This window comes from Monopterus albus, unplaced genomic scaffold (assembly GCF_001952655.1).
Source record: "Monopterus albus unplaced genomic scaffold, M_albus_1.0 scaffold41.1, whole genome shotgun sequence".
Taxonomy (NCBI): Eukaryota; Metazoa; Chordata; class Actinopteri; order Synbranchiformes; family Synbranchidae; genus Monopterus; species Monopterus albus.
Genome location: NW_018127921.1, coordinates 1,378,224 through 1,406,113, shown reverse-complemented (window position 1 = coordinate 1,406,113; position 27,890 = coordinate 1,378,224). Strand labels below are relative to the sequence as shown.

The window sequence follows — 27,890 nt, the reverse complement described above, 5'->3', positions numbered from 1 at the left end:
GTACCTTAGCATCACACATTATGCATAGCGCTGTAAGAAGCAAGTCAATAAATTGGTCAGTTGAGTCTGCATTTTCTGAGTGCTGACAGGTTCTGGCCATGGGAGCTGATGGCTTCAGAAACCTGTCTTCCTCCCTATTCTCCCTGATGATGAACTCTGCCCATCTCTTGGGTCTCCCTCCTCCTCCTCTTTGCTTTCCCCCTCCACACTTCTTAACATGGCTAAACAGGCCTAGAAATATTATTTATGTTTATATTGGCATGAAGAGAAAGAGAAAGCAAAAGATTTAAAAAAAAAAGAGAGGTGGGGGCAAGAGGAAAAAGCTACTGATAGAAATTAATATTACAGAAAAAGAAGCATTCAAAGTTACTCTGTGTAGATTATTTTACACAATTTTATTAGATTTTAAATTATTCTGAGATCACAGGTTTTTGTTTGTTGGAAAATGTACCAAGCCTAGACTTCTGTTTCGGAGAGTATGTAGCAGGTTGTCTCTCCACCAGCCCCCACCAACAAAATATGCAGTTTTTTAAATATCTATTCATTTTTCTGTTATAGCAAAATGAGCATTTGTTTGCTACCATACAGCAAAAGGAAAAGCAAGTCCAAGAACGCCAGTCAGCCAAAGATATCACTGCATAACTTCCCCAAGCTACTTGCCAAACACAGGTAACAACTGGTCTTAAACTTTGGATAATAGATCAGCTTGAAATAACCTCCACTCTGGCTAAAAAAAAAGAATGCCCATTGGAACAGGTTAATTTTAGTATCTTGGGTTTGATCCAGAAATGGGTGTAGTGCCACAAATGTGTGCTTTTTGATGGTTTCAGACTAGTAGCTCTAAAGTCAGACAGCATGGTAAAATCAGTAGCAACGTAGTGCCATTGTTTATAACATATAGTTTTATTTAAAAAAAACAGAGAAAAGAATGTGCTTTTGAAGCCATTTCTGTAGATAAAGTGTGTGCAAGAATGCAATTACGGGTCTTGTGATGACAGAAAACTGCTGGGATTTGTTACAGGCAATCACAAATTAGCTTGGAATTACTTTGCCATCTGATTAGAAGTAACTCTCTGAGAAGTGGCTTCTCTTGTTACTGGTAGTTGTAAAATTAATGTCAGCTACAGCAAATAAATTTTAAGCTAGTAATTAAATAAACTGTTCATCAGTCTTGTGCACTATAATGCTGCCAAACGTCCTATGTTCCATATAACATTGCTGCAGTGCAACTAATATTTTGAAATATCTCAATGATAGGTCCATGGCTTTTAGTGACAAAAATAAATCATGGAAGGTAATGCTCCCATTGCTTTGGTCTGTTATGAAAGGCGCTCCCACGTTCAACATTTTCTCCCCTGATGCATAATCAGCTGTCAGACCTAACTTCTGCTTCTGAAGCACATGGAACAGGGCCAGCTGTAGCTCAAAAGGTACCAATCCACAAAAATTTGCTCCAAGACAGATTTTCTGGGAGTCTGGATTTCTTCTTTGTGCTGACACTGACTGACGTTGTGGGTATGGTGTGTGTAGCTAGTGACTAGAGCCACTGGTTCCAGCTACAAGAGCACACACACGCTCACACACACCTCCACACCTGTTGGTACTTTCCTGTGCACACACACAGACCAAAGGGGAGAAAAGGGACCAAAGAAAAATTAAATGACCTGCATGCATCTTAATGAGGGAGGGCCAGGGGTCTGGCATTTACCTCAAACCATGTCTTCCTTCTCCTGCTCTCGCTGGAGTGCTTTAAGTCAGCAGCACTTTAATGACTGAAGTGTGGATTTTCTGTCAACTAATGGTAATGGTCCAACAGAAGTCCTACCTACCGACCTGACCAGGATCACATCCAGCTTCCCCACCTTAACACACAAACACTTCATGTGATATAATGTCCAGATAGGGATTTAAACTGTGTCTGAGGTGCATGGTGTTGTCTTTTTAGTGACCTTATTGTACCTTTATGGTACTTTTAAACAAACTGTAATGTTTCTATATTAAAGATGTAAGTTATTATGTGCTGTAGTTTGCTCTTATCAGTAGTGGTCTTATATAATACCAGGTCAGTCTCAAAAGGGGCACTGGAATAAAGCATGGATAGACATAGCACTATTTTCCCCTCATACCTCTTTCTCTGGTGGGAATTGTTTAAACAGCAGGACAAATATTCCCTCAGTCCCTGACAGATATTTAGATCTTTGTCATGACTTGACTGTCATGAGAACAGCTGACCTTGCATGCCTTAGTTTACTAAGAAAAAGAAATGCAGTCTCATGATGTGGCATAGCAGTGCATCACTAAATTGAATTTGTGCAGTTCAGTCTCTTATACCACAGATAGTGGTGGCTTACAAGTTATAACACAGACAGAAAGCATTCCATGCAAACCTTAGGATTTGAAGGGAGCACTATCAAAACCCCGGGCCTCTTCAGGTCAGTGGGTTCAGCTGGCCAGAGTTCAGGATTTAGCAAGTTTCATTGCCTTTCTTAAGGATAAGGGCATTTTGGGCTATTTTCTGTTTGTTTGTATGTTTGTGCATTACTCTGGTACTGCACTAGGCATTTAGCAACTGGAAAATTCACTGATGATGCAATCACTTCCTTGCGCTAAGTGCTTTTTGGTGCACCATATAAAGAATCCCATCTGCCTTTTCAGTACAGCCAAAGTAAAGCGAGTGAGGGGAGGCAGAGGATCATGTCAAAAATATCCTGTTAACTATCAGTCCAATGCTGAGTATTCGTCAGTTATTTTTATGGCCAACACTGCTTCCCATCACTTAACTCTTTGTGCTATATGTGATTTTAGCATCACCATCTGCTGTAAAAGGGGTAAAACATGCGAGATGGCACTTTCTCAGAAGATGCCTTTGAAAAGGGTTTGTAACTTGCAAACCATCGATTTGTTGATGGCTGATAAATCATGTACCAGTGCTTCAGTTATAAGCCTTCACTCAATAAAACAACTCCCGGGTTGCCAGGTTGTGAAATTCTGTCTAGCTGGGGGATCACTACCATCTTACTTAGAAGCCCTCAAGCATGCAGTTAGAAATGTTAATAGATTTAACAGTAAGGGTCACGGGTTTGTCACCTGCAAATAAGCCAGCAGCAGCAGTCAATAAGTCATCTGTTTCTACAACAATCCATCAAGTATTTAATTGTAAATTATATGACTGGATCAGCTCACAGCCCATTACCAGAGGGTCAGAGGTCAAACAGTCTATTGGCATGGTCTATGTGATGAACTTAGAATCTTAAAAGACACAAGAGGACAAACTCCAACCAGAAATTTTTCAGAGCCTTGCAACCTAAAATTAATTTTCTGCTAATCTCTAATGCATTATGTAATGATTTATTGCAATGGTGGAAAGTAACTAAGTACATTTTCTCAAGTACTGTATTTAAGTATCCTGATTATCCTTAAAAGTACAATTGTGAGATATCTGTACTTTACTTAAGTATTTTCATTTTCAGTTACTTCATACTTTGACTTCACTACATTTTAGAAGTAAATGTTGGACTTTTTGCTCTACTACATTTATTTTCTAACTTTAGTTACTAGTTACTTTTCAGAGCCAGATTAATACAAAAATATAATTATAATTATAAGATCTCACTGATCTATGGTGGAAAATTCACAAGCTACCCAGCAGTAATTCAAATTAAATGGCTATAAGACAATTCAAACTAGCTCTCCCTTTACCTTGATGATGTACACAATAAGACAACAGTAATTCTAATAAAATAATATGATATACAGAATGTGGAATGCACCATTCTGCATATTGAGTACTTTTGTTTTTAGTACTTTAATTATGTTTTGGTGCTAATACTTTTGTACTTTAACTAAAGTAACTTTTTGAATGCAGGACTTTTACTTGTAACAGAGTATATTTACACTACGGTATTACTACTTTTACTGAAATAAAGGATTTGAGTACTTCATCCACCTTTGATTTATTGTATTTACATTTTATGAACCATTCATAAGGGATGCTTTATTAAAAAATTGTTCCATAATTGCTATAAAACTCAGAAGCAATGTTTTTTTATTACTGGGAGAATTTTGAGTTAAACTAATTTTCATGTTAGTTTAATACAGTTAACTTCTCAAAACCCCAGTGTACAGCTGATATGCCAAAGAAAAAAATTAATCTTTAAAATTCAATCACAAATATATTGTTTCAGTTCTTTAAAGGTATATTAATTTCCTAAAACAGATGGAGACTTTAGTTTTTAATAAAGACAACTGTTGTAGATGTGGATTATTTAATAATACTCTAATAGTAATACACACTATTCTTGGATGATAGTTGTAGGTTTATGATAGAAAAATAAGATATATCAAACTTTATTTGCGAGTAGAATCAGCTAAATTTGTTAAATGTTGGTTTTCTTTTGTGAACTAATTGAACAAGACACTAGAATTTTATAATTGAATGCTACAAAACATTATGCATGTGAGCCATATCGGATTTTATTTTGAAAATACCAGCTGGAAGTGGTGTTATTTATTTTACACGGCTTGACAGCAGTGAGCAGTCGCTAATAGAGAGGAGTACAAACTCAAGTTAAAGGGGGTTGAACCGAGGACGTGTGGTTTCTTGGGTGAAAAAAGAACTGTCATCTGGGTGAGGAAAGCAAGACTTCAGCTGGTCCTCAGCCGCCGTGGACTACATTCAACTACCGAGTCTTTCGCTCAGTTAATCCGGATTCTAACTTGCTCCCAAGTTCCTAACCATGAGGACAACTGTATGGATTTATCAAGCTTTGGTGTGGGTTGTGGTCACTATACTGGACCCAGGTAAGACATGGAGTGCTGAGCTTATAGGGGGATGATGAATATCTGCATGAGCATTGTCTGCTGTGATTAGTCTCATATTAAAATCTCATTTGATTCCTTGTTTTCTGCATATTGACTATGCAGTAAAGTGAGAGACATAAGAGAAAGTGGAGAAAATTGCACTGAAGAGTAAAAAAGCAGAACATGTAACAAAAAAGAAGAGCTCTTGTTTAATATTTTTGAATTTTATTTTTTCACTCGGGATCTGGTTTAAAGCGGTCTACAATAAAAGTACCATATACCTCCATGTATACATAACCAGTTTTTTAATTACAGTGGCACAGAATGAAACTGATCGCAAGTCCCGTCTTGCACTGTTGATTCGGCTCACTTTTTGATGCATTAATTGAGGTTTGTAGAGAGAAACCGCTCACGGCTGTTTTTGAAGGGAGAGTCAAATATTTAATAACTCTTTTGTACTTGTTAAAATTTGAATATTAGCAAGCAGAAAACCATTCCTCCCATTAAATAACCGTTAATGCCTCGAGCTGGAGTTGACTTGAGTTGAGTTCACCTTTGGGGCTATAACAGCGAGTAAACAGCTACATTGCCTAAAGACCAGTAGCATTAATGCATTTCAAGTGTTTTCTGCAATAATATTTACTATTCGGAATGTTTTTCCTCTCCAGGGTAAAGATGCGCATCGTGTCACTGCAGCTCTTTAAAGGTCCAAACCCGTGTCTGGTGTGAAGCTGATCTGACATTACCGCTTTGTCACTCACACTTTTCTACAGGTCATGATCAATTCACTGGCAGACACTCCTGCATGTGTTGGACTAACGCCAGCTAAAGGAGGATGCTGTGCACGTCTCCTTAATTGCAGCACAGCTCGGGGCGCACACACTACTATTTATTTATTTATTTATTATGTATTATCGAGCTACTAGATCCGATGGCTATAGAGGATTTCTCGTGTTACGTCCGCCCCAGTAACATGTCACTTAAGCATTGAACCCATAGCTGCCAAATCCAGGGGTGCCGACCCTGACCTCTGATTTTCTTGCAGTTGCGGAAAGTAAAGCGTGCGCCTGGCTGTGGTATTCGCGCGTTCCAGTCGGTAAAGAGATAGAAAAGATGTGTGTGGTGCAGGAAATGGGTTGACTTTGGGGGGTGGGGGGTAACATCTGGCTACTAAGTGAGTTCCACAGGCGGTGCAGCTGTAAGAAGTGTGCGCCTTACCTGCTACTTTCCTATTGTTCATATTATGCATCTTTTCCTCCACATTGCCTAAAATTTAATAAATGTTATCATCTTTAATATTGCTTTTTTGACAGTTTATCTGAAAACTATGACAAAAATATTTTCCCAGCTGACACTTAAGATGTTTGCTGAAGTGTACCAGAGTCGAAGTTTCTGGGTAAAGGCAGAGTGTCAGCTGGTCACCTTTCATGCTAACTAGTTACTCCAGCTTGCACCTCTAAGCTATTACTGCTTGTTCTCTTTAAATCGCATCTCTTTCATACTCACCCACTGAGCACCTTTTTATTATAAATTCCAAATTCTATAAAAACGTTTGGGATTTGGAGATAGCAGCGGTCTGACTGCAGGGAGAGGAAGAGACTAAGTGAAATCTAATTGAGCAGCCTGGCCAGACATCAGGGCTGGAGCAGCACTGTGATGAGTGCCAGATGTGGTCCAGCGGAGCCCAAACATTAATAACACATCCTCCCCAAAAACCATTTGCAACCACGAGGACCCTCCTAATGCTCCACACTTTACTATATCCTAAGTACACACACAGTGTTTTGTGTCCAATCTTGGCACACGAGGATGTTGCTGTAACTAAGTAGCATGCGATTTTCTTGTCATTTATACTGCGATAACCTCCAGTTATAAACTGAAAACTACTATAACTAAACACATAATGCATAATTTCTGAATCCTTTTGAAACTGTGTTTACGGTAGAGCTTTATTCTTCTTGAGTATGGGCTCTAAGGTTTTTCACAATATAAAATTAATGATTAGTGTGAAGGATAAAGACCTTAAATATGGTTATGTCCTGCTTTTGAACCTACTTGGGTCTAATGTACATTATGCTATGCCTTTGTAATGCTAGAATTCTCTTTTGATGTTCTTACTATAAAGAACTGACAAAAGCCTGTAAATTAAGCAAGAATGAAATGTAATGTCCTTTTGCATCTTTGACAGCTTTCCATTTTTCCACACTCAAACTTTTTATTTAGTAGAAATGATGAGTGATTTTAAAACTTTCTTAAGAAACAGGGATTCTGACTGCATCTTCTTTTGTTTGATTAAAAAAATAAATAAATGTCACCCCTCTTGTTAAAAATGAAAAGGAAGAAATTAGATTTGACTGTGTTTAAATAGCTGGGGTTCTTTCATGGCTGTTAAGGAGTCATGAATGTATGATGTGTTTCTGTAGGAATCACAGATAGATATCCATTCAGTTTACTGACAATAACATAAAACCGCAGCATAACCAATACCATGAAGTAGTAAAACTGTTGAAAAGACTGATTTGTGGCTCGTTCTGGACACAGTAAAATATACTTTCATGAGCATCAAATCTCCAACTGGAGCACATCAGCCCGTTAGATGTACATCATTTTGTTCTCCTCACAGTTCAGCACAGAGTGGGTGCTGCACTGAGGCAGCTACTCTGGTTTGAAACAGGAGAGCACTCAGAAGAATTTTGAGCTGGGCTTTGATGCTGGACACACTTCATATTGGCTTTTCTGACACATAAACTAGTCTGCTACCTCAATTTGTCTAACACAGCTGAAGCAGGATCTAAAGAAAAGTTTGCCCCAGAGCTGCAGAGCAGTGGAAATTTGAAGGGTTCAGTGTGTTGCACAAGCATGATTGTGCAGGGTAAATGCAACATGCCAAGAAACATGAGGACTGATGCAAACTGTATTTGAAGGATGCCTTCACTGACCGCTGATAGGACAGTGAAGTAGTTTCACCTTTCTTCCGCCTCCTGTATCCCAAGACCCTGAAACCAGCACTCATGTTTCTTATTATTCTAACCATCAAATCACCAGCAGAAACTCCAGGAAATACAGTCACAAAGAAAGTAATGGTGCTGTTAGCAATTTCCTGGTTTTCTGCATAAATTGGTCATGAAATTGGTCACTGTCATTTATCAATTAAAGACAAAAGCATCTAAGACATTTTGTGGAATTAACAAAGCTTCAAACATTGCTCATATACTGGAAGACGTAGCCAAACATTTCAGTCCTGCTGTCAAAGTACTGGAGATGGAGAAAAACTTGTCAAAGAATGGAAAATACAGCTGCAAGAACAATTAATGGCACTGTTGGCAATTTCCTTGGTTTCTGCATATATTGGTCATGAAATATAATCTGATCTTCACCAACATCACATATATCAACAAGCACAATCTTTCTAAGCTGATAAAACACAAACAGTCATGACAAACCCATTGAACATACAAAGTGATGGTGGAAAAAGTAATGGAAACACCAGGCCCCTGATGTCACTAAACATCAACTGGAGTCAGGTGTTAGCAAACCTGGAGTCCAGTCAATGAAATGAGAATGAGCAAGAATGGAGGCGTGGTTTAGAACTACCTTCATTTTTAAAGATGCTCAAACAGTGTGAGTTGTTCACACCAGACATCCTAAGAATATGAATGGTCCAAAATTTCTCCTGAATGTTGTGCAGGTCTAATCCACGGCTACAGGAAGTGCTTGCTTGAAGTCCCTGCTCCCAAAGGTGGTTCAACCAGTTATTAAAACAATGTTGTCATTACTTTTTCTACCATCATTTTGTATGTTTAATGGGTGTTTCAATAAAGATATGAAAGTTCAAGACTGTTTGTGTTTTATTGGCTTAGAAATATTGTGTTTATTGATACATGTGAATTTGGTGAAGATCAGATCATATTTCATGACCAATATATGCAGAAACCCAGGAAATTGCCAACAGTGCCATTAATTGTTCTTGCAGCTGTATTTTCCATTCTTTGACAAGTTTTTCTCCATCTCCAGTACTTTGACAGCAGGACTGAAATGTTTGGCTATGTCTTCCAGTATATGAGCAATGTTTGAAGCTTTGTTAATTCCACAAAATTTCTTAGATGTTTTTTGTCTTTAATTGATAAATGACAGTGTAGATACAGACAAGGAATGAGAGACGAGAGTGAAGTGAAGCAAGACTAATCATGCCACAGTTAAGACTGTGAAGGGTTGGAAATAGTGTACATTGTCTGTAAAGCACAATATTCATTCAATTAAATGTGTTTGTTTGTCAGATAACTCTGAGCTTTCAGAAAAATCTAGGAAAATTGTTGCAATTTTGATGCCAAAATGACGTCTTTACAATAAATGTTCTTAAATGTCCCTGCAGGTTGCTGTAGAAGGACCCATCAGTCATTACAGAGGTATGAGAAGACTGAGAACCACTTGCTGGTTTGCACAAACTGTCCTCAGCCTGTTGTGGTACGAAACAGCCGATCACAGGAGCACTGTGCCCGAAAGTGCAAGAAGATAAAGAAAAACTTCAACTGCAGGTGACTTACAGTTTCTTTCTCTGTTTCTCTGGAAGCCCAGGACTCAGTTTATTCATGGAAATGTTCCCCTCATTCCTCCTCTCCCCCAGTGTAGATGCACTATTTACATATTTTTGTTGTTAATCATTTGTTGATCTCTGAACTACTTCCTGTGTGTTTCTACAGGGCTTTCAACTTTCAGAGGCACAACAGGAAATGCCACTTGCTTCCCTTTGACCGTTTAACCCACAGTGTGCAGAAACAGGCCAACGTCAACTTTACTTTGTATGAAAAAAAAGGTAAATGTTGTCATTTTCACAGACAGTCTCTTAGTGTTTTAATGAGACCGTTCAGATGCAGAGAGGCATTTACACAGGCAAATTGCTTGTTGATGATTTCAGGTTGTGTTTCTAGCTGTGGCCTCTTGAAATTTTTTATTTATTTTTTTTTGATGACACAGTGGAAGTAATTTACCCCCTTCACCCCACTGCTGTCTAATCACTCTGGTGGACAGAGTTGCACGCACAACAAGCAGCAAGTCTTAAGTGAGATGTAAACGAAAAGAAATTATTGTATACAGTTGGCGCACAACAGTTTTCTCTAATGCAGGCTGTGGAGTATAACACTTTAGAAGTTATTGCAAAATTTACGGAAACTCCAACCCCTGTGATCTCACCCCCAACCCCCACACACGCACATCTCTATCCCCCCACCGGTGATATTTAATGAACTTCAAGAAGTTGTCAGTTATGGGAATAACACACAAGCCGGGACACAGTAAACCATATGCTGTAAAAATGTTACTGACCATACATGGCAAAACATGTTACAGGTGGTCAAGGCAGCGAGCACAAATAAACTTTTAATTGCTCAAATGCTGTATAGATTGGCACACAGAGAGTACACAGGAACAGTTTGTACCAAGTAAAAACATGGATGGATGTTTTCAGATGCTTTTTATGCCTTTGCCCTTACTTAGATTACATAAGGGAGTGTATTGTCGGCACCAAGGACAACTACAGAGGGAGGAGGGCTTGGACGAAGTCAAACATCCCTTGCCAAGCTTGGTCAGATAATATCATCAATGAGCACACGTAAGTCCTCTTGTTTTTTAGTAAGAAGGTCAACAAAGAGTTGTCTGTGGAAATAGTGGCTATTTGTGAGATTAAAAATAGTTACAAAACTTCACTTGTCACCTCGAGGGTGTTTTCAGAGAGGAGAAGGTGTTAATCTCTCACTTCCTCTGGCCACATTCCCATAGATTTGAACCAGTAGCCTTCAAAGCCTACATCTACCTTCCTGGATGATCCTTCTCTATTTCACTGTGTCTGATATTGAACAGGCCTCAGCAGCTGATTTATTGATGGTCAGATTATTCCCCTGCACCTCAGGGGTTAAGGGAAGGTGGAGGCTCTTAGCTGGTTGAACGTTTATCCAGAGCTAAGTCAGCTTTCTTTCAACACATGCAGGGTTCCCCCCAATGAGGCTGCTTTTTATTTTTTTGCTGCAGCATAGGCAATCGGGTGTATCTGAAAAAAGTTATAATCATGGTTACAAGAGAGGCAAGATCAGTGACTTTGCAAAGATGCTCATTACTTAGAAAGCATTTTAACTTCAGCAGGGACAGGGTTGAGAGAAAGAGTATTAAGAGTATGAAGAAGTGCAGAGTAAAAAAGAGACAGAGGGGGAAGTAGAATGAAAGAGAGAAAGTGCAAAGATTTATAGACTGCAGTCATGTTCTGAGCCCTGCGATGGATTGGCGACCTGTCCAGGGTGCACCCCGCCTTCGCCCAATTGCTGGCTGGAATTGGCTCCGCAACCACCGCGGTGGTAGAAAATGAATGAATGAATGAATGAGTCATATTCTGTATGTTGTCCAGCTGAGCTAAAAAAAAAACCACAGGCATACTGAAGGAAAATACAAGTTCAGTGATCACCCACAATTAAACTGCACTGATGTGTTGGTTCTTCTCCTCTTCCCCCTTGTCTTCCAAGTCCTTCGTTCCCTGTCAGGAAGCAGTTCTTCAGATTGCTTTGTCACTTATTTATTTGGCACTAGGTTCCAGTCCCCATCCTAGATGGTACATATACTGTAACTTCCAACAACATAGCCTTAGCTTGTCAGCAACCTTTACCTTTCAAATGGTCGAAGGGAGCTTTACTTTAAGGGAGACTTAATGCTTCTTTGTGGTTACCTAACATGGGACCGTCCCGCTGTGTGAGAATTACCACCATAATGAACCACACACCATTAGAGTTTCAGGTAACTATTATTTTCATGCTTGACTGACCACCTTAGGACAGGGGTGATTTCTCAGGGGTTCCTTTCCAGGAAAGACTGTTCTACCTTTTGTCTTTATTTAATGTTTGAAAGAAGTCCGGACTGATGCCAAGCCAAGTGTGGAGGAAGAAATGGAATAGTTAATTACTGTTCATACTGATAAAAAAATAGGTAACATTGCAGTCAACTTGGGACATTCTTTTATTTTCCTACCAATTGACGTCAGTGAGCACATTGAGCTAGAGAAACACACCCCAGCGGCTTGGAGTTATTGTTTTGTTTAAAGGAAAAGTTAAGAAGATAATTTGTTTATTTGTTCTCATGCCAACAGGTAGATGAGAAAATTGATACCACTCTCATGTCTCTATGGTAAATGTGAAGCTTCCACCAACAGGCAGTTAGCTTAGTTTAGAGGAAAAAGCTAGCGTGGCTCATCCAACTGTACTTAAATTGGCCTCACCGTTTACAGGCAAAAATGAAGTGCTGTTGAACTTTTCAACTAAATCTCAGAATGAAAGCGAACTAGCAAACTATTTGCCAAGATTTCAAACCATTCCTTTTAGGACATCTCAGCATTTTTCAGATGTTGTACACCACTTCCAAAAATCTGTATTTATGTCTTCAGGTTCATGTAGTCCCCGCTCGCTTCTTTACTTTATTCGACCGTGTTTGTTCCGCAACCACCAGGTGCATGTTGCGAGACATTTTGCTGTTACTCTAGGTCTAGATTTCATCCATTGTGATATCCCAAATCTAGCCAAGATGTTTAGCCGGTCCAGAGAGTGAAGCATGTGTGCATAGTGTCTGTCTGCACTCCGATGGGAACAGACTTTGGCAAGGAGATGAATAACTGGCTAACATCTGCTAGCACAACATCATTATGGCTAACTTGCTCCCATGCTGCGGCCTTTTACAGACTCTCACCAGATGCAGCCTATTTTGTAAAGTGAGGTATTGTAATTCCATTTATAAATTAAGGATGCTGTAATCTGATATAAATATATTGAGTACACACAACAGATGCGAGTTTTGAGGCTTGGCAGAGTGCTACTTTGGAGGGGATTCAATCAGAATGAGAATCAGAATCAGCTTTATTGGCCAGGTGTGTTGGACACACGAGGAATTTGACCTTGGTACAGTGGCTCTTGATGTGTATGTACAATGTTCTTCTGTAAAGTAATGAGTAGACAAGTAAACAAGATAAGACTGACATAACAAAAAGAAGAAGAATGTGCAAAAAAGAAAAAGCAATGTGCATTAGGAAAATAAAAATAAAAATAAAGTACTTGTAAATACATATAGGGTGGGTGAAATGTAGGCATTATAGCCAATTTTTAATGCCTAGTTACTTTTTTTCACCCACCTTGTATATGTATACACACACACAGAGTTTAGATGTAGTAAAAGTATATTTACAAGGTATTGCACTGATGGTTGTCATTCTGTTACACAGTCATGGGTTAACTTTTTATCAGAGTGACGGCCCGGGGGAAGAAACTGTCCTTGTCCCTGGTTGTTTTGGCATGCAGTGACCTGTAGCACCGTCCAGAGGGGAGGAGTTGAAACTCAAGTAAAAGCTTGCTGTTAGACTCAAACCTTTTGTATTTTGACACTTGGTTGGTTTTACTATATAGTTTGAAGGTCTTCCCCTTGTTTCTCCTTTGCGCTCTCTTTCTTTTTTGGGTAAGATAGATGACTGAGATTTCTTCTGCTTCTGGGTTGAATGATGTTGTACATTAATGTAGAAGCCTTGCATAAGCCCCAGGGCACAGAGGGGAGAGCTGAGCAGACTCCCCCAAGAAAAGAGTCATTGCCTGGGGTAGAGTATTCAGACAAGCTGTTGAAGGGAGGGTGGGTTTTGGTTATTTTTCCTTTTCCTTCTTCCTTTCTAGCATGTTTTTTTCTTTTTACATCATAACATTAAAACACTTGGCTCCTGCCAGTGTTACTCTATTATTCCCACTTTTTCTTTATTAAGTACTTAACTCAGTCACTTCACTTTTTTCTTTTCACCCTTTCTTTATGTCCAAAGAAATATCTCCCTGTATTCCCTTTCTGTCTCCCTGGGTGGGGGGAGGAATTTGGTCAATATGGATCGGGAGTGCTGACTTGCCATATTTTCATCATCCTGCCCTGACAGGAGACAAATTTCACACACTGTCCATTTAGTATGGGGATCGCATGCTGCTCCCCATCATTACATTCCTTATGTTTGGACTTGCAAGGTTCTGTTTCTTACAGTGTTACACTTGCTTGTTCACAGTGACACAAGGTAGCAGCTGACACAGAGGGATTAGGTTTAATGTGTTCAAAGGCTGCAACCAAAGGACTTGCTCGGGCTGCTCTAAGTGGTTCATGGCATTGCTCTGTGCTGTCAGTGATTACTGTGCTGTGACAGAATCTGGCTGCTGTACACTTGAAGGAGCTGAGATGTGATGGGAATCAGTAAGGCAGTTATGAAAAAGTGCAAGCCTAGAGAGGAGAAATGTATTGATGACTTACTTTGCATGAAGTGTAACCATTTCTCAGAGTGAGGTTTACATCTTAATGTAAATACCTTTTGAATTTATTTGGTTTGTTACTGAGAACATCAGCAGGCAGGTGTAGTACTGTCTACAGTACTGGAGCAGCCAAGTGTGCAAGTATTCCCTAAAATTTATTTGCACAGCTTACAGTATCAGTCAGCACTTTAATGCCTGTCTGCGCCCTTGTAGGTTTTATCCTGATAGGTACCCAACACAAGACCTGAGGGAGAACTTTTGTCGGAATCCCAACAACGACCCCGGTGGTCCGTGGTGCTACACCACAGACCCCAATGTACGAACTGAGGAGTGTGGCATACCACAGTGTGCAGAGGGTAAGACCATCTGCACTGGATGATGAGATATAAATAATTCAGAGTCACATTATAAAGCACAAACAGAGAGAATTAATCAGTGTTGATATAATTTCTTTCTTTGAAAAGTCTTTGTTTTCTTTGTACTCATTACTAGAGAAAATAAAGATTTGATACAATTCTTTTTTTCTGTTGTTGTTGTTGACAGAAGTCTGTATAACATGTAATGGGGAGGCTTACCGAGGTAAAATGGACCATACAGAGAGCGGCAAGGAGTGTCAGAGATGGGACTCAATAAGGCCTCACAAACACTACTTCCAGCCCAAAAAGTAAGCCACAGGGTTGATAATCACATACCAACCTTCCTTACAGACAGCTTCTGCACAGACCTATGACAGATGCGTAAATAAATTACACCTACACTTAAGAGAGATAGGCCTCACTCCTTGCTTTGTCTTTCCTTCTTGTGCTTTTGCTGTTTCCTCTCTCAGGTATCGGGACAAAGATTTAAAGGACAACTACTGTCGTAACCCAGATAATCGTCTCCGTCCCTGGTGCTATACCATGGATCCCAAAACTCCATGGGAGTATTGCAACATCACTGTGTGTGGTAAGGGCTTACGATCTGCATTTAAACACAAAATTTTGGGTTTGGGTTTTGTGGACAAATCCTCAAGAAATCAACTGAAGACCAAATAATTGTTTTACTCGATTCATGTATGACTTTGTTGACCGTTTTGCTCAGCATCTAGTATCCTTTCAACCTTATAACATCCTTTCAACCTTATAACCTTAACCAACCTAACTGTGTGAAAAATAAGTGTATTTCACAGTTAGGAGCTGACACTCTTGGCCTATGTCAAGAGTGGACACAGAACCGAGGAGCTTTTTCTTGGTTTAGCAGTTGTTTGGTACCATAGTACAAGGATGTGTGGGGGGGGGTTGCTATATTCAGGACTTTGGGGGTACTTATGGTCAGCTGAGTAGCAAAACTCCTCTCCCCTGCAGAGTCTCATAAGGCTTTTGTTTACCCGGCTGGGTGTTTCATTCAGGCCTGGCTTCAAATCCTTCTACCTCAAAAAGGAAGAGTAAATAGGTTGTTTGTAAAGAGGAGGGCCTGACTTCACAGAAAGAGAAGTGTTGAGACCACTTACAAACAACAAGGGGCTATAAAGTGGAGAATTCCAATAGAGGCCACTATACTGAGATGCCTTACATAGTCACTGGAAGGTCTGATGGTTGTTTTAGTGGGGTAAACATTGTTGTTAAAATCATGTCCCGTATACAGTAGAGAAGAGACAAATTAAAGAAAAAAAATCTGAAATAATGTATAAAAACCAAGACAACTGCAGATGCTTCACTTATAGTTCTTGAAATACAAGAACTTTACCATGTGCTCTTGGAAACTGAGATTCCCAATTTTCACTATTTTGGACATTTTGGAACTCTGGAAACTTGATTAATTGAAAAAACAAAAACTATAGATTAATCAACAATGAAACTATTCACTAGTTTCACAGTTAATGTATTTGATAAGGTGCTACAGTATATGTAAACTTTTTTGAATGTGGTAACTTCAATCAAGTCATATCACATTTGCTACAGTCTGAAAGAGTTGTTGTTTAGATAACTTTTGCCTTCATACATAATGTAAAAGACAGAGGAAAAGAAAAGGAATAGATGTCAAAAAGAGGTTACACCTTTGAAGAACCACATTGAAATATTCCCACAGACATGCAGAGCTTCTCTCTGTCTCAATCAGATACATACGCACACGTACTTTACAGTACATGTTATGATTTATAGCCAGGGCAGACGATCTACATTTGTCCAGATGTGTGTATCCCTCAATGCCTGGCCTCAAAAAGATAAAAACCACTGACCTGTACTATGCGGTGCACAGAGACACTGGCATGCATTGCATCAAGCCAAAGAATCTTTCTTCTCCACCCGTCTTCTTGTTTCTGCCTCAAAATATTCCCTTTCTCCCCCTGTTTTCTCCCATCTCATTTGTCAAAGGCTAAAGAAACAGAGAAAAATAACTCTGGAGAGGAGAAGTTGCTCCCCATGTACTGATATTCCTGTTCTGCTGAAATCACGAATTCCATCTGAAGATGTTTGGAATAATTGGATGTGATATTTATTATTGTTTGGGCTGCAATACACAAATTCACCAGAAACAGAATTTTCATGTTTAATTCTGAGGCAAAGATGTACTCACATACTGTATGATCAATGTGATCAGGCTTCAGGTCTTTTCTTACAACATCCTGTGAAATTCTGTATCATCAAAATGTTAAATAACTGTATATTGTTGTGGATGTCATTACGTGCAAGAATGTGGGGCCACCAGTGTTTTGGATAAATAGAAAGTTTCCTATCACAAGTGAGAGCAGGGGGAATGCTACTGTTTTTGATCATCTGTCTCTAGGTTAAACATGACACATTCTTCTGGGGATTAATATCTCCCTCCTTCTCTCCCTCTGTCCTTCCTGCCTTCCGTTTTTGCATGTCACCCTCTCATTCACTCTGTTTCCTTTGCTTTCTTTCTCATGCCTACACTCACAATTACTATGTTTATGTTGTTTTTTTTTTCTCTCCCATTACTAGAGTCAGACTCCAGCGAGGACACAGATGTCAATGTAACAACATCCTGTGTCCAGGGAAAAGGCACAGATTACCGAGGCACCATCAATATCACTCCAGAGGGTGTGACGTGCCAGCGATGGGACTCTCAGTTCCCCCATAAACATTCATTTCTTTCTCAAAACTTCAAATGCAAGTGAGTAGTCCTTGTTTTTTGGCTCCGAGCAGCTTGGATTCCTTTCTTTCTGCTGTGGCAAGGAGGTGATTGTTGTTCATTTTGTGTGTTTGACTGTGGACATGCCAGAAAGAAAGGTGCTGAAAATGAAACTTAAAATCAAAAAGTTTTTTTGTACAACATACAGTCTGCAAGCACCATCATTTAAATTGTAGTTTGTGTGTATGTTACAGAGACCTCCGAGAGAATTATTGCCGCAACCCTGATGGTATAGATTATCCATGGTGCTTCACCACAGACCCCAATCAAAGGATAGCCAAATGCACCCACATCCCCAGGTGTGATGCTGATGCCACACAAAAAATAGGTAAATTACTGAACAATTTGTACTTTAAAGGAACAGTCAGACATGTTTGGGAAATTATTCACTTTCTTGAAATGGGTCAAATGTTTCATTTATGTACAGTTGAAAAATATCTGTTGGGGTTGTCATGGGGTAGGACTGGATAAGTCTGACTTCTTCCTACTCCATTCAAGCATGTACTAGGTATAAGCAAATTGATATTGGATTGTGTGTAAAAATGTGTGTCAAATATGTATCTAAGGGCCGCACACAGTGGTGGAAAGTGACTAAGTATATTTACTCAAATGCAAATCATCATTAGGCATATAAACAACTCATAAATACTTCATTTAAAAGATGTGAACCGAAGACATTTCAGTACACAGCTGTTCTCTGTTTATGAGGTCGATTTACTTCTGTTAGAGTTGGTGTCAGAACTGTCACTGCCAGCCAATAAATAAAGATATCTTACAGAAGAAGAAGAAGACCCTATTCCAAATGTTTTTGAAACAGAAAAATATCTGACACAAAAAGGCATGAAATAGGGAAAATCACTGCGCATTTCTTCTGTTTTCATGACAAATTTGAGATATCTGTACTTTGCTTAAGTATTTTCATTTTCAGTTACTTCATACTTTGACTTCACTACATTTTAGAAGAAAATATTGTACTTTTTACTCCACTACATTTATTTGATAATAGTTACTTTTTAGAACCAGATTAATACAAAAAATACTGTATATTATAAGACCTCACTGATCTATGGTGGGAAATTCACAAGCTACCCAGCAGTAATTCAAATTAAATGCATATAAGCTAGTTAAAACTAACTCCCCCTTTACCAGCTGCAACATTAATTGTGATCTACACACAGAAATGCATCAGAAATTATAATCCAATAATATGATATACTTTTACCTTTAGTACTTTAATTATGTTTTAATGCTAATACTTTTGTACTTTTACTTAAGCAACATCTTGAATGCAGGGCTTTTACTTGTAATGGAGTATTTTTACACTATTCTATTGCTACTTTTACTTAAGTAAAGGATGTGAGTACTTCTTCCACCACTGACACATACTAATTACCACATACAGTGATTAAAAAATGACAAGTAGTTGTTTTATAGGAAATTGCATGCTGTAGCTGCAAGTTGACAAGGTGTGGAACAGCAGCAGCAACAGGAAGTTGCTTTCCCTGGCTAAGAAATAGTCCACAAAACCACAACATATTTTAGTTTTTGGGGTTGGATTAACCAAACAAGAAATAATATGTGAGCTAGTGAGCTTGACAGTAGATGGGTTTTGTTACCTTTGGACAGAGCCAAGTTAGCAGTTTCTTTGAGCTAAGCTAATCTAAATGGCTGCTGTCACTAGCTACTCAACATATTTACCACACAGATGTGAATTTGGGATTTAACTCATCTCACTCTTGGAAAGAAATGAGTTTATTTTCTAAAACGTCAAAACAAATCATTTTCTAGGTGACAAACTTCAAGAGAATGGCAAATATCTTGAAAATTGTAAGTTAATTCTTTAATAATGTGATTGAGATACAGAACTATAAAGGTCTGTTATGTTTGTGCAAAATGGAATTATATTGGGCCTGTCTGTAGCAGTGAGCCATTTGGCAGTGTGCTGCCCAGTGAATTCTGTTTCACAAAGGAACAAAAACACCAGTCTTTGGCAATAGTCTTCACTGTCATTTCCCATGTTTCTCTGCTTTACATTTCAGGAGACCACACATGTCAAAAACAGCCAAGCAGTTAGCTACTATACCCCCTCTTCTGATTCTGCTTAAGAGCAGACATTTTCTTTTACATTTGAGAACCCTCAGTTACACAGAGGCCCTTGACATTAAATTGATCCAAACCACAAAGAGGAACCAAAATTCTGAAATGGTTATGTTATGTTTGCCTCAGCGAGAAAGACAGCCACAACCCAAATCATATATGTATTCATTGGAGTAGTTACTGACTGCATTTAGTAGGTGTTTGAGAAACTGCTGGGCTCAGTAGTCCTATGCACACATGGGAATATTTAATGAGGTCTAAAATAACTTTATTCTGTTCTTTCTCAGAGTGTTATGAAGACAACGGAGAGACATACCGGGGCACTTTATCCATAACTCGATCGGGGATTCCCTGTGCAGACTGGTCACATCACATAAACAGGTAACAAAGTCATTTATTGCTCATACACATTTGGACTGCTACTCCTGCTAACTGAAAATGTTTCTGAGAGACTGATATTCTTTCACCTCGGTTGATTAGTGTTTGTTGACAACTTAGCTCCCACTGCCTTGTGAAAATCCCTTTCATATGAAGAAGCTAAGCAGTGAAAACAAACAGCAAGAGGAAATTGGGGGTTCCTCAGGGGTCAATACCAAGCCCAATTATTATTCATCTAACTGATGAGAGGAAACCCTCGGGTGCTCTCCAAGTGACCCACCCTGACAGAGAGGTTGCCCACTATAGGGTTGTTCGTGCTGAAGTCTGGCTGTTGGAATTACTTAATTTACAGGAATTTTAAGAGCCAAAATGGCACAGACAGATGGACATGTTCCAGAGTTGACCCTTGACCCCAGGAAGTTCTTTCTGAGAAAAGTAGATCAAAGCCAATCGGCTCCCTTGTGTAGGCTGCAGTCAGCTAGTCTGACCTGCTCAAGGTCAAGGGTCATCCCAGGAAAAACTGCTGAGAGCTACAGCTTGTTTAACATTCTCCTGGGAAGTGGAATTATCTTCACTACCTGACAAATTGTTGCCTATAGCTTAGCATTACTTTTGTGTGTGTGTGTCCAAACTCCTACCTCCTAACTGCTTTTCAGGGATATTTTGGATATCTAAGAACACTACATTTAATTCTTATAGAGCCAAGTGGAATCCTGAGGAAAGACACACGATTATATTCATTCCTACAAATTGGTAGCACAAACAAATCATTCCGCAGAGGATGTGGCTCCTGTTGGTCTGAGCCATGTAGAATGCTTAGCGTGCATACTTTCATACTCCCATGAGCGCTTTTCACAAAACTCTGTTTCCTTCTTTGGGCCTTGCAGCAAATGCATAGAATTCACTGCACTATAGGAAATCCAGAATCAGACGTTCTTGGTGTGTATGTGCAGTACAGGTTCATTTGCTTTTAGAGTGTGAGCGCGTGTATGAATCTTTATGAACATGGCCCAGTGTTAGTTCTGAACACTGTGTAAAATAACAAATGGAATATGAGAATCTGTATTTGTGTGCTTTACAGCGGGGATTCTCACTCTACAGTATCCCATGTAGGGCTGGAGAAGAACTACTGCCGGAACCCAGACCGGGACAAGCATGGCCCCTGGTGTTATACCAATCCAAATAACCGCTTGGCCTGGGATTACTGCAAACTGAAGCAATGTGAGTGGCTTAATTCTCTCCTCTAATGTCCATCACTGTAACAGTAGTACATCTGTCTCATGTCAGTTATAAATATTTGCAGATCCTTAGTTCACCATTGTAGAAAGACTGTTAAGGATGCACATGTTGCATAGAACCATTTTAATGATCGATTTAGCAAACCTTAAAGGTTTAACAATGTTTTCTTTCTTGCTGAGAGTTAAATAAGAAAATCCATATCACTGTCAAATCTGTACAGTAAATATGTTGTTAAAGTTAACGGGCTACAGAATATAAAATGTTGCCTTTATAAGCAACAAACAGGTTGCCACATTTCCTGGCACTGCTTAATCTGCTGTGAGGGTTCAATGCTAAAACATAGAGCAGGTGTCTTTATATCAGTGTTATTGTTTTGGTCACACTTCTCAGAGCACGGGACCTCAACAAAGATGAAAAGTATGTCTACATAAATACCAAGGAATGAAAAGTTAAAAATGTGGGGAATGTGGAGAAAAGTATTTGCAGACTCTTTGGAGTTGTGGGCAATTTTACCCCTGCAGGCACCAAACCCAGCTGCAGGTGTGGATTGTTGGCTTCAGAACATTACAAAAACTGTCCAGACATTTGAAAGCAGCTTTTCATTACTTTGCTATGATATACTTGCTTTTGAACATTCGTTTGTATGTACATGATGTACCTGTCCTGGGAGCTGTTGGAGTGTCCTCAGAAATTAAAACTGCTTGTCTCCAACATGCAAGTATTGTAAGTCCATGAGCAGTGGGGATAGGTGGCTGACTTAAGTGTCACCATGTTTAGTTCTATTTGCTTTGTGTAGAATTCAGCCAGGGATGTGCAGCACAAGTTGTTTTTTATACATCTTGTCTGGTGGCTTATGTAATCTGTTAGCATGCTGTGGTTTTGTCCAATTGGCAGAGAATTCATGATGCTTAAACAGCAACCAGATGCAGATCTTTGCTGCCACTCTTTTATTTGTGAAAACACACACTCAAGCAACTGGACCCATCATTTTATTTGGCTGGTTTCAATCTGGATGCATTGAAGAACCTCTTTTAAACGGCTATCCAATAATTTCCATAATTAAAAACATGTATCCTATGAAGTTTTTGAGGTCTTGAGTAAATTTATTTGCTGTGATTGCCAACTGCTCTAGACTCCAACAATGAACCAAATTCTGAGATAAGCCTTTATAAAGTATAGGACTGTGTCTTTTTCGATGAGGTTTCATGCTCTGTGTGTCCGTGGTTTGATTTACTTCTGCTGCTGTGAGGTCTCTTCTCACAGTTGTACTTTTCTTTACGTCTATCAGGTGGATCAGCTACAGTAGCTCCTCAACCAAACAGTGAGTATCATTTTTGCTTAACTGGCTTTTACTAATCTAGTCTTCTTCCTTGTCTTAGCTTTAGTACTGTATATCTTTTTGAAATGTAAAAAGTACATCCATCTAACATACATCATCAAAAATGTGTCATTGTTTAGCTCTAACCAGACCCAAGATATCATGCTTTGTGCATATAAACACCAGAATAGTTGGAGGACATCAGGTGCGAGGTACAGATGGCAGCTGGGTCGTAAGCATCCAAAGAGAGTAAGTCATTTTACATCTGTGCTTTATAAAATGTCTTTTATCCATATTTATACCTTTATACTTACTGTAGTAGTGAAAATCTTCACAAAGTCTTCTTAAATTGTCTTAGGAAGATTCATTTGTGTGGTGGTTCACTGATCAGGGAGGACTGGGTTTTGACAGACCAACAGTGCTTCACCTCCTGGTAATGCTCCACCTGCTGACTTTTTTGGTAGTTCCTCTTCTGAAACATATCCCTTTTATTCTCTGTCTGTCATCAAATTCTTTTTGCCTTAACCCTTCCATTTATACTTCTTTTACATACAGTATATCTCAAGTAAGCTTCATTTGCTGCTTCTATTTAATATTGTTTAAAGATTTGGGCTGTATCCTGTTTACTGACAACTTCTAGACAGGCCTAAGACTTGGAGCTAAATTGTTTGGAGTGGAGATCTATTTAACTGTCTGTGGCAAAACCACTCATACACAGTGGCAAGAAAAATTATGTGAACTCTTTGGAATGTCATGGTTTTCTGCCTTAATTTGTCATAAATTGTGATCTGATCTTCATCTATGTCAAGAGTACTGACAAATATAATGTGCCTAATATAACAACACACAAAAAAAAATCTGATCTTTCATGTTTTATTGAGAACAACCATAAAAACCTCATAGTGCTAGTGGAAAAGGTATGCGAACCCTTGAGTTAATGACTTCAAAAAAGCTAATTGGAGTCAGGTGTTAGCATACCTGGAGTATTGTTAAGAAAATGGGTTTGGAGGTGTGGACTAGAGCTACTTTGACTGATAAAACCACTCAAACTTTTTGAGTTTACTCCACACAACAAGAATATCCTTATGTGAGCCATGCCTCACCAAAAAAAGCTTTCAGAAGATCTATGATCAAGAGTTGTTGATTTACATAAAGCTGGAAAGGGTTATAAAGTGGTTTCAAAGACTTTATAAATTCACCAGTCTACAGTTAGACAATCAATCTACAAATGGAGACACTTTGGGACAGTGGCTACTTCACCAAGAAGTGGGCGTCCAGTCAAAATGACCCCAAGAGCACAACGAAGATTCATCACTGAGGTAAAGAAACAACCTTGAGTGACAGCCAAAGATGTGAAGGCATCATTGGAACTGGATAACATCTATGTTCATGAGTCTACAGTACGTAACTGATGAAACTAAGATTGAACTATTTGGAAAGAACACACAGCACTATATCTGGCGTAAAAAGGGCACTGCATATCATGATGAAAACATCCCAACCATAAAGTATGGTGGAGGAAATCATGATTCACATGATTTGGGCCTGCTTTGCTGCATCAGGGCCTGGCCAGCTTGCAATCATTGAGGGGAAGATGAATTCCCAAGTGTATCAAAAAATTCTTCAGGATAATGTGAGAATGTCTGTACATCAGCAGAAACTCTGTAGAAGTTGGGTGATGCAACAGGACAATGACCCAAAACACTGGAGCAAGTCCACAACAGAATGGCTTCAGAAAAACAAAATCTACCTTTTGGAGTGGCCAAGTCAGAGCCCAGACCTAAACCCAATAAAGATGCTATGGAATGACTTGAAGAGAGCCATACATGGGAGACGTCCAAAGAATATGACGGAGCTAAAGCAGTTCTGCCAGGAAGAATGGGCTAAAATTCCTCCTGAATGATGTGCAGGTCTGATCTACAGCTACAGGAAGCACCTGGTTGAGGTTATTGCTGCCAAGGAGGGTCAACCAGTTATTAATTCCAAGGGTTCACTTACTTTTTCTACTACCATTTTGAATGTTGAATGAGTGTCTTCAATAAAGACATGAAAGATCAGAATTTTTTTTTGTTTTTGTAGGCACATTATAATTTGTCAGTGCTCTTGACTTAGATGAAGATCAGATCACAATTTATGACAAAATAATACAGAAAACCATGAAATTCCAAAAGGTTCACATACTTGCCACTGTACTCTCCATGTAGTTTGTCATTTGCACCAGTGGCTTTAATGAAAACTTTCTTTGATTGTAGAAATGAATGTTCAGTTCTATAAGTAGTACATACAGTTTAGTGTAGATCAGCAGCTGTCAACTGCTATTTGAAGATGCAGTGTGTGCAGTGGTGTTAGCCAGTTTGCCTTTTTCTCGCTTTTTTTTTGTGAGATTAGTTTAATAGCCAGTTAAGTCATTCTTTAGGACTGGCTTTGCAAGTCACAAATACTGTAGGTTTCTATGTGACACTAGTCCTTGTGGGCATCAGTGTTCCAGATCTCAGGGATTATAGTGTGCAGGTTGGTCTGCGCCACCTCAATGAGTCCTCACATCACCTGAGACTGCACATCTCTCGCCTGATCTGTGGCCCAGAAGGATCCAACCTGGTTATGCTGAAGCTAGCACAGTAAGTCCACACCAACAGGCAACATTCACACAAATGTTAATTTCCCCCAGTATTAAGGCAATACTGCTTTATAACTGACTATAATTGCTTGCCTGTTATTGTGTTTGTTCTAGTCCTGCTCCTGTGTCTGAGGGTGCTTCTACTATTCATCTTCCAGTAAAAGAGTGTCGAATCACTGAAGGCACCAACTGCACCATGTATGGCTGGGGGGAAACCAAAAGTACTGCCTTCTTTCACCAATATACCATGCCACATTCCATATTAAACCATTATTATTGATGTTTAACACTGACTGTTTTGTGTATTCTTCTCTGTTCAGATACGGGATATGATGAGGCACTAAACACTGTAACTATGCCTATGGTCAACAATGACATGTGCTCACAAATTAAAGGAGATACTGGAGATAGCAGAATATGTGCTGGTGGCAAGAGAGGAGAAGGTGTATGTGATGTAAGGAGCATCCTTTTGTTTTTGTTTTTTTAAATTTTATTTGCAGTGCCAGCAGATGCTTCAACAAGAGCTATTTCAAAAGTTACAAATGAAATTTAAACTTGCACTTTTGAGAATTAAGTGGGAATTGTTCTCTGTAACTAGATGAACTGACTTTTAAGTACTGTATCAGTGTTTTAGACATTTGGGGTTTGGTTTAGTTTGAACATATACAATGCAGTATAATCATTGTTAATGTTGCTGATATGTTGTTCTCTACCCTATTCTTGCAGAAGGACAATGGTGGTCCATTGGTCTGCCAGGAACACGAGCGCAAAGTCATTATTGGTGTGAGTATACAAAGGACAAAATGCGCCTCATCGCAGCCTGCGCTTTTTGTTAATGTTGCTTTCTACTCAGAGTGGATATACAAAGTGTTCAAACTTTACCCCACTTTGGAACGGAACTAAAATACTGTGGCGTGAAAAATCCGCTCAATAAAGGAGTGTCGCAAGCCTATGAGAGGAGGGGCAAATTTTAGCCAGAAAATTCCAAGACCTCCCCAGGATGGACCACAGTGGAAAAGTGAGGAAAATCATCTTGTGAAAAGTGGTCATTTTGGGATTTTGTGGCTGAATCTGTCATTTTACAGAGACTAGCAATTGGAGAATGGATATACCAAATGGAATCTCTTCCACATTGCAGATCAAGACATCCAGGTTGTTCGCTTTAATACCGGTTTTACAACCAGTCTTGGGCACATGAACAGCACACTAATTGTTTTTCTCATGTTCAGAATTTCTGAAGCCATGCAAACAAAGACATTGAGAATGACACTTGTGACTCAGTATTATCTCCTGGAATATACTTGAATATGGATGGGACCCAGTGTCCTTGTAGTTACCACTTTTTTATGTGTTGAACTGGACTTCAAGCCTTTTTTAACCTCCAACACAAATGATGTGGATGGACAGAAACAGTGACCCTTAATGATCAAATGTATTAATCTGGTCATAAGCTTTAGGATACCCTACAGCTATCACAGCAACTAAACATATCCAATAAAGAATATGGTAATATCACAAAGGAGAAAACACCTGTAAGTCCATCAAAGGTTAAAATTTGGCTTCAGATATTCCAGTACTTAAGATATAAACTACACCTTTGCAGTAGCTTTGGCAAACATTCATTCATTCATTCATTTTCTACCGCTTAGTCCCTGAACGGGGTCATGGGGGCGGAGCCAATCATGGCCGGCTTTGGCAAACAATGCAGTGCTAATTGTGTGCAGTAGCTGGACTCCCCTTTCCCCAGTTAGCTGTAACTGTTAGTTCCCCTGTGAGAGGGTCTAAATAGGACTGAGCGTACTGCTCCAAATCTTATGCTAATATTTGTAGCATGAGAGAGAAAAGAGCCATGCCAAATATAACATGGCTGTTTGGACTCCAGTTTGGAGGGAACTGTGGCCCCTGGTGGGCTGTGTGTGGTCAATAGGACATACTTTTTTACTTATGTACATAACTGCAGATTTATTGAGTGTGTTTCTGCTGTGTTGTAAGAGTTTATAGGTCTTATAGATCTGGAATATTTTGGTTCATATAGTAATGTCAGATTGGCTTCTTCATGATTCAGATTATGTTTAATATTTAAAAAGACTGGTAACTTGTAGGTGGTATTTAGGTATATTTATTTTTTAATTAGCAGAAGACATTGCAGATGACTCCAGATATTGGGTGTGATACTAGGTGTTTGTTTCTTTCCATGCGTATTGTCAGTGTGGATCCGGAAGGGCATCTGGTGTAAAACATGTCAAGTTTAAACATGCACATCGTCAGTTCGGTGGGAACTGATGATTCGCTGTGGCGACCCCTAACGGGAACAGCCGAAAGTAGGAGAAGAAGAAGACTAGGTGTTTGTTTCTTTATTCTAAGAGTAATTAAAGATCCCAGAATAATGGGGGGTTTGATTCCCCGGTTAAAGCAACACATACATAAAATAACATGCCACAGACAGCATGGGTTTTTTTTTGTGGTTCAAAAAGTTAGCAAGTAATGTTCTGCCCAGAATTAAATTATGGAGCTGTTTGTTAGACTGGAAAAAATTATATGTTTCTATTACAAGAAACATATGCATGTTTACCACAGATTTGGCAAAATTACATCCCTAAATGCCCTGAATGGAATATATGCTCACTCCAGTGAATGAGTCATTTGGCTCATTCATAATACTTGTTTCAAAGAACTGATCTGTATGCACGTATCATTGTAGTCTTCATTCTGCTTTACAGTACATTGTGCAGGTACAAGCAAGGTTAAAGTACATATATAGAGCAGCAATGTAAAGGAAGGTAGCTTCATTAATGAAGCTTCAAATGCCAGATGTGATGGATGATGTACTTGTAAATTGTCCAGTTTTCTTGTCAACCATAGTCATATGGCATTGTAATGCTTATTTAATTTACGTTTATGTAAATACCCTCGTACATTTTGTAAGATACAATTTCTAATTTTTGTAAATATCATACTTAAGTATTTTTCACTTCATGAACATTCTGTTTATATTTGTTTAATGTAAACA

General features: G+C 39.1%; 1 protein-coding gene across 2 annotated transcripts; it reads left to right on the top strand.

The window, feature by feature from the left end:
* Positions 1-4,589: 4,589 nt before the first annotated feature.
* On the top strand, positions 4,590-27,890 carry hgfa (hepatocyte growth factor a). Of its 2 annotated transcripts, none has more exons than XM_020599459.1 (18): positions 4,590-4,800; positions 9,173-9,335; positions 9,501-9,613; positions 10,294-10,408; positions 14,310-14,452; positions 14,640-14,760; positions 14,923-15,041; positions 17,042-17,213; positions 17,426-17,559; positions 19,616-19,709; positions 20,788-20,927; positions 22,234-22,266; positions 22,404-22,512; positions 22,622-22,696; positions 24,744-24,881; positions 24,995-25,101; positions 25,201-25,334; positions 25,607-27,890. In XM_020599459.1, the coding sequence occupies exons 1-18, from the start codon at positions 4,737-4,739 to the stop codon at positions 25,781-25,783; spliced, it is 2,151 nt and encodes a 716-aa protein (XP_020455115.1). In that variant the 5' UTR covers positions 4,590-4,736; the 3' UTR covers positions 25,784-27,890. The 2 variants fall into 2 exon arrangements, with proteins under 2 accessions (XP_020455115.1, XP_020455114.1); XM_020599458.1 differs by having other exon boundaries at positions 17,408-17,559.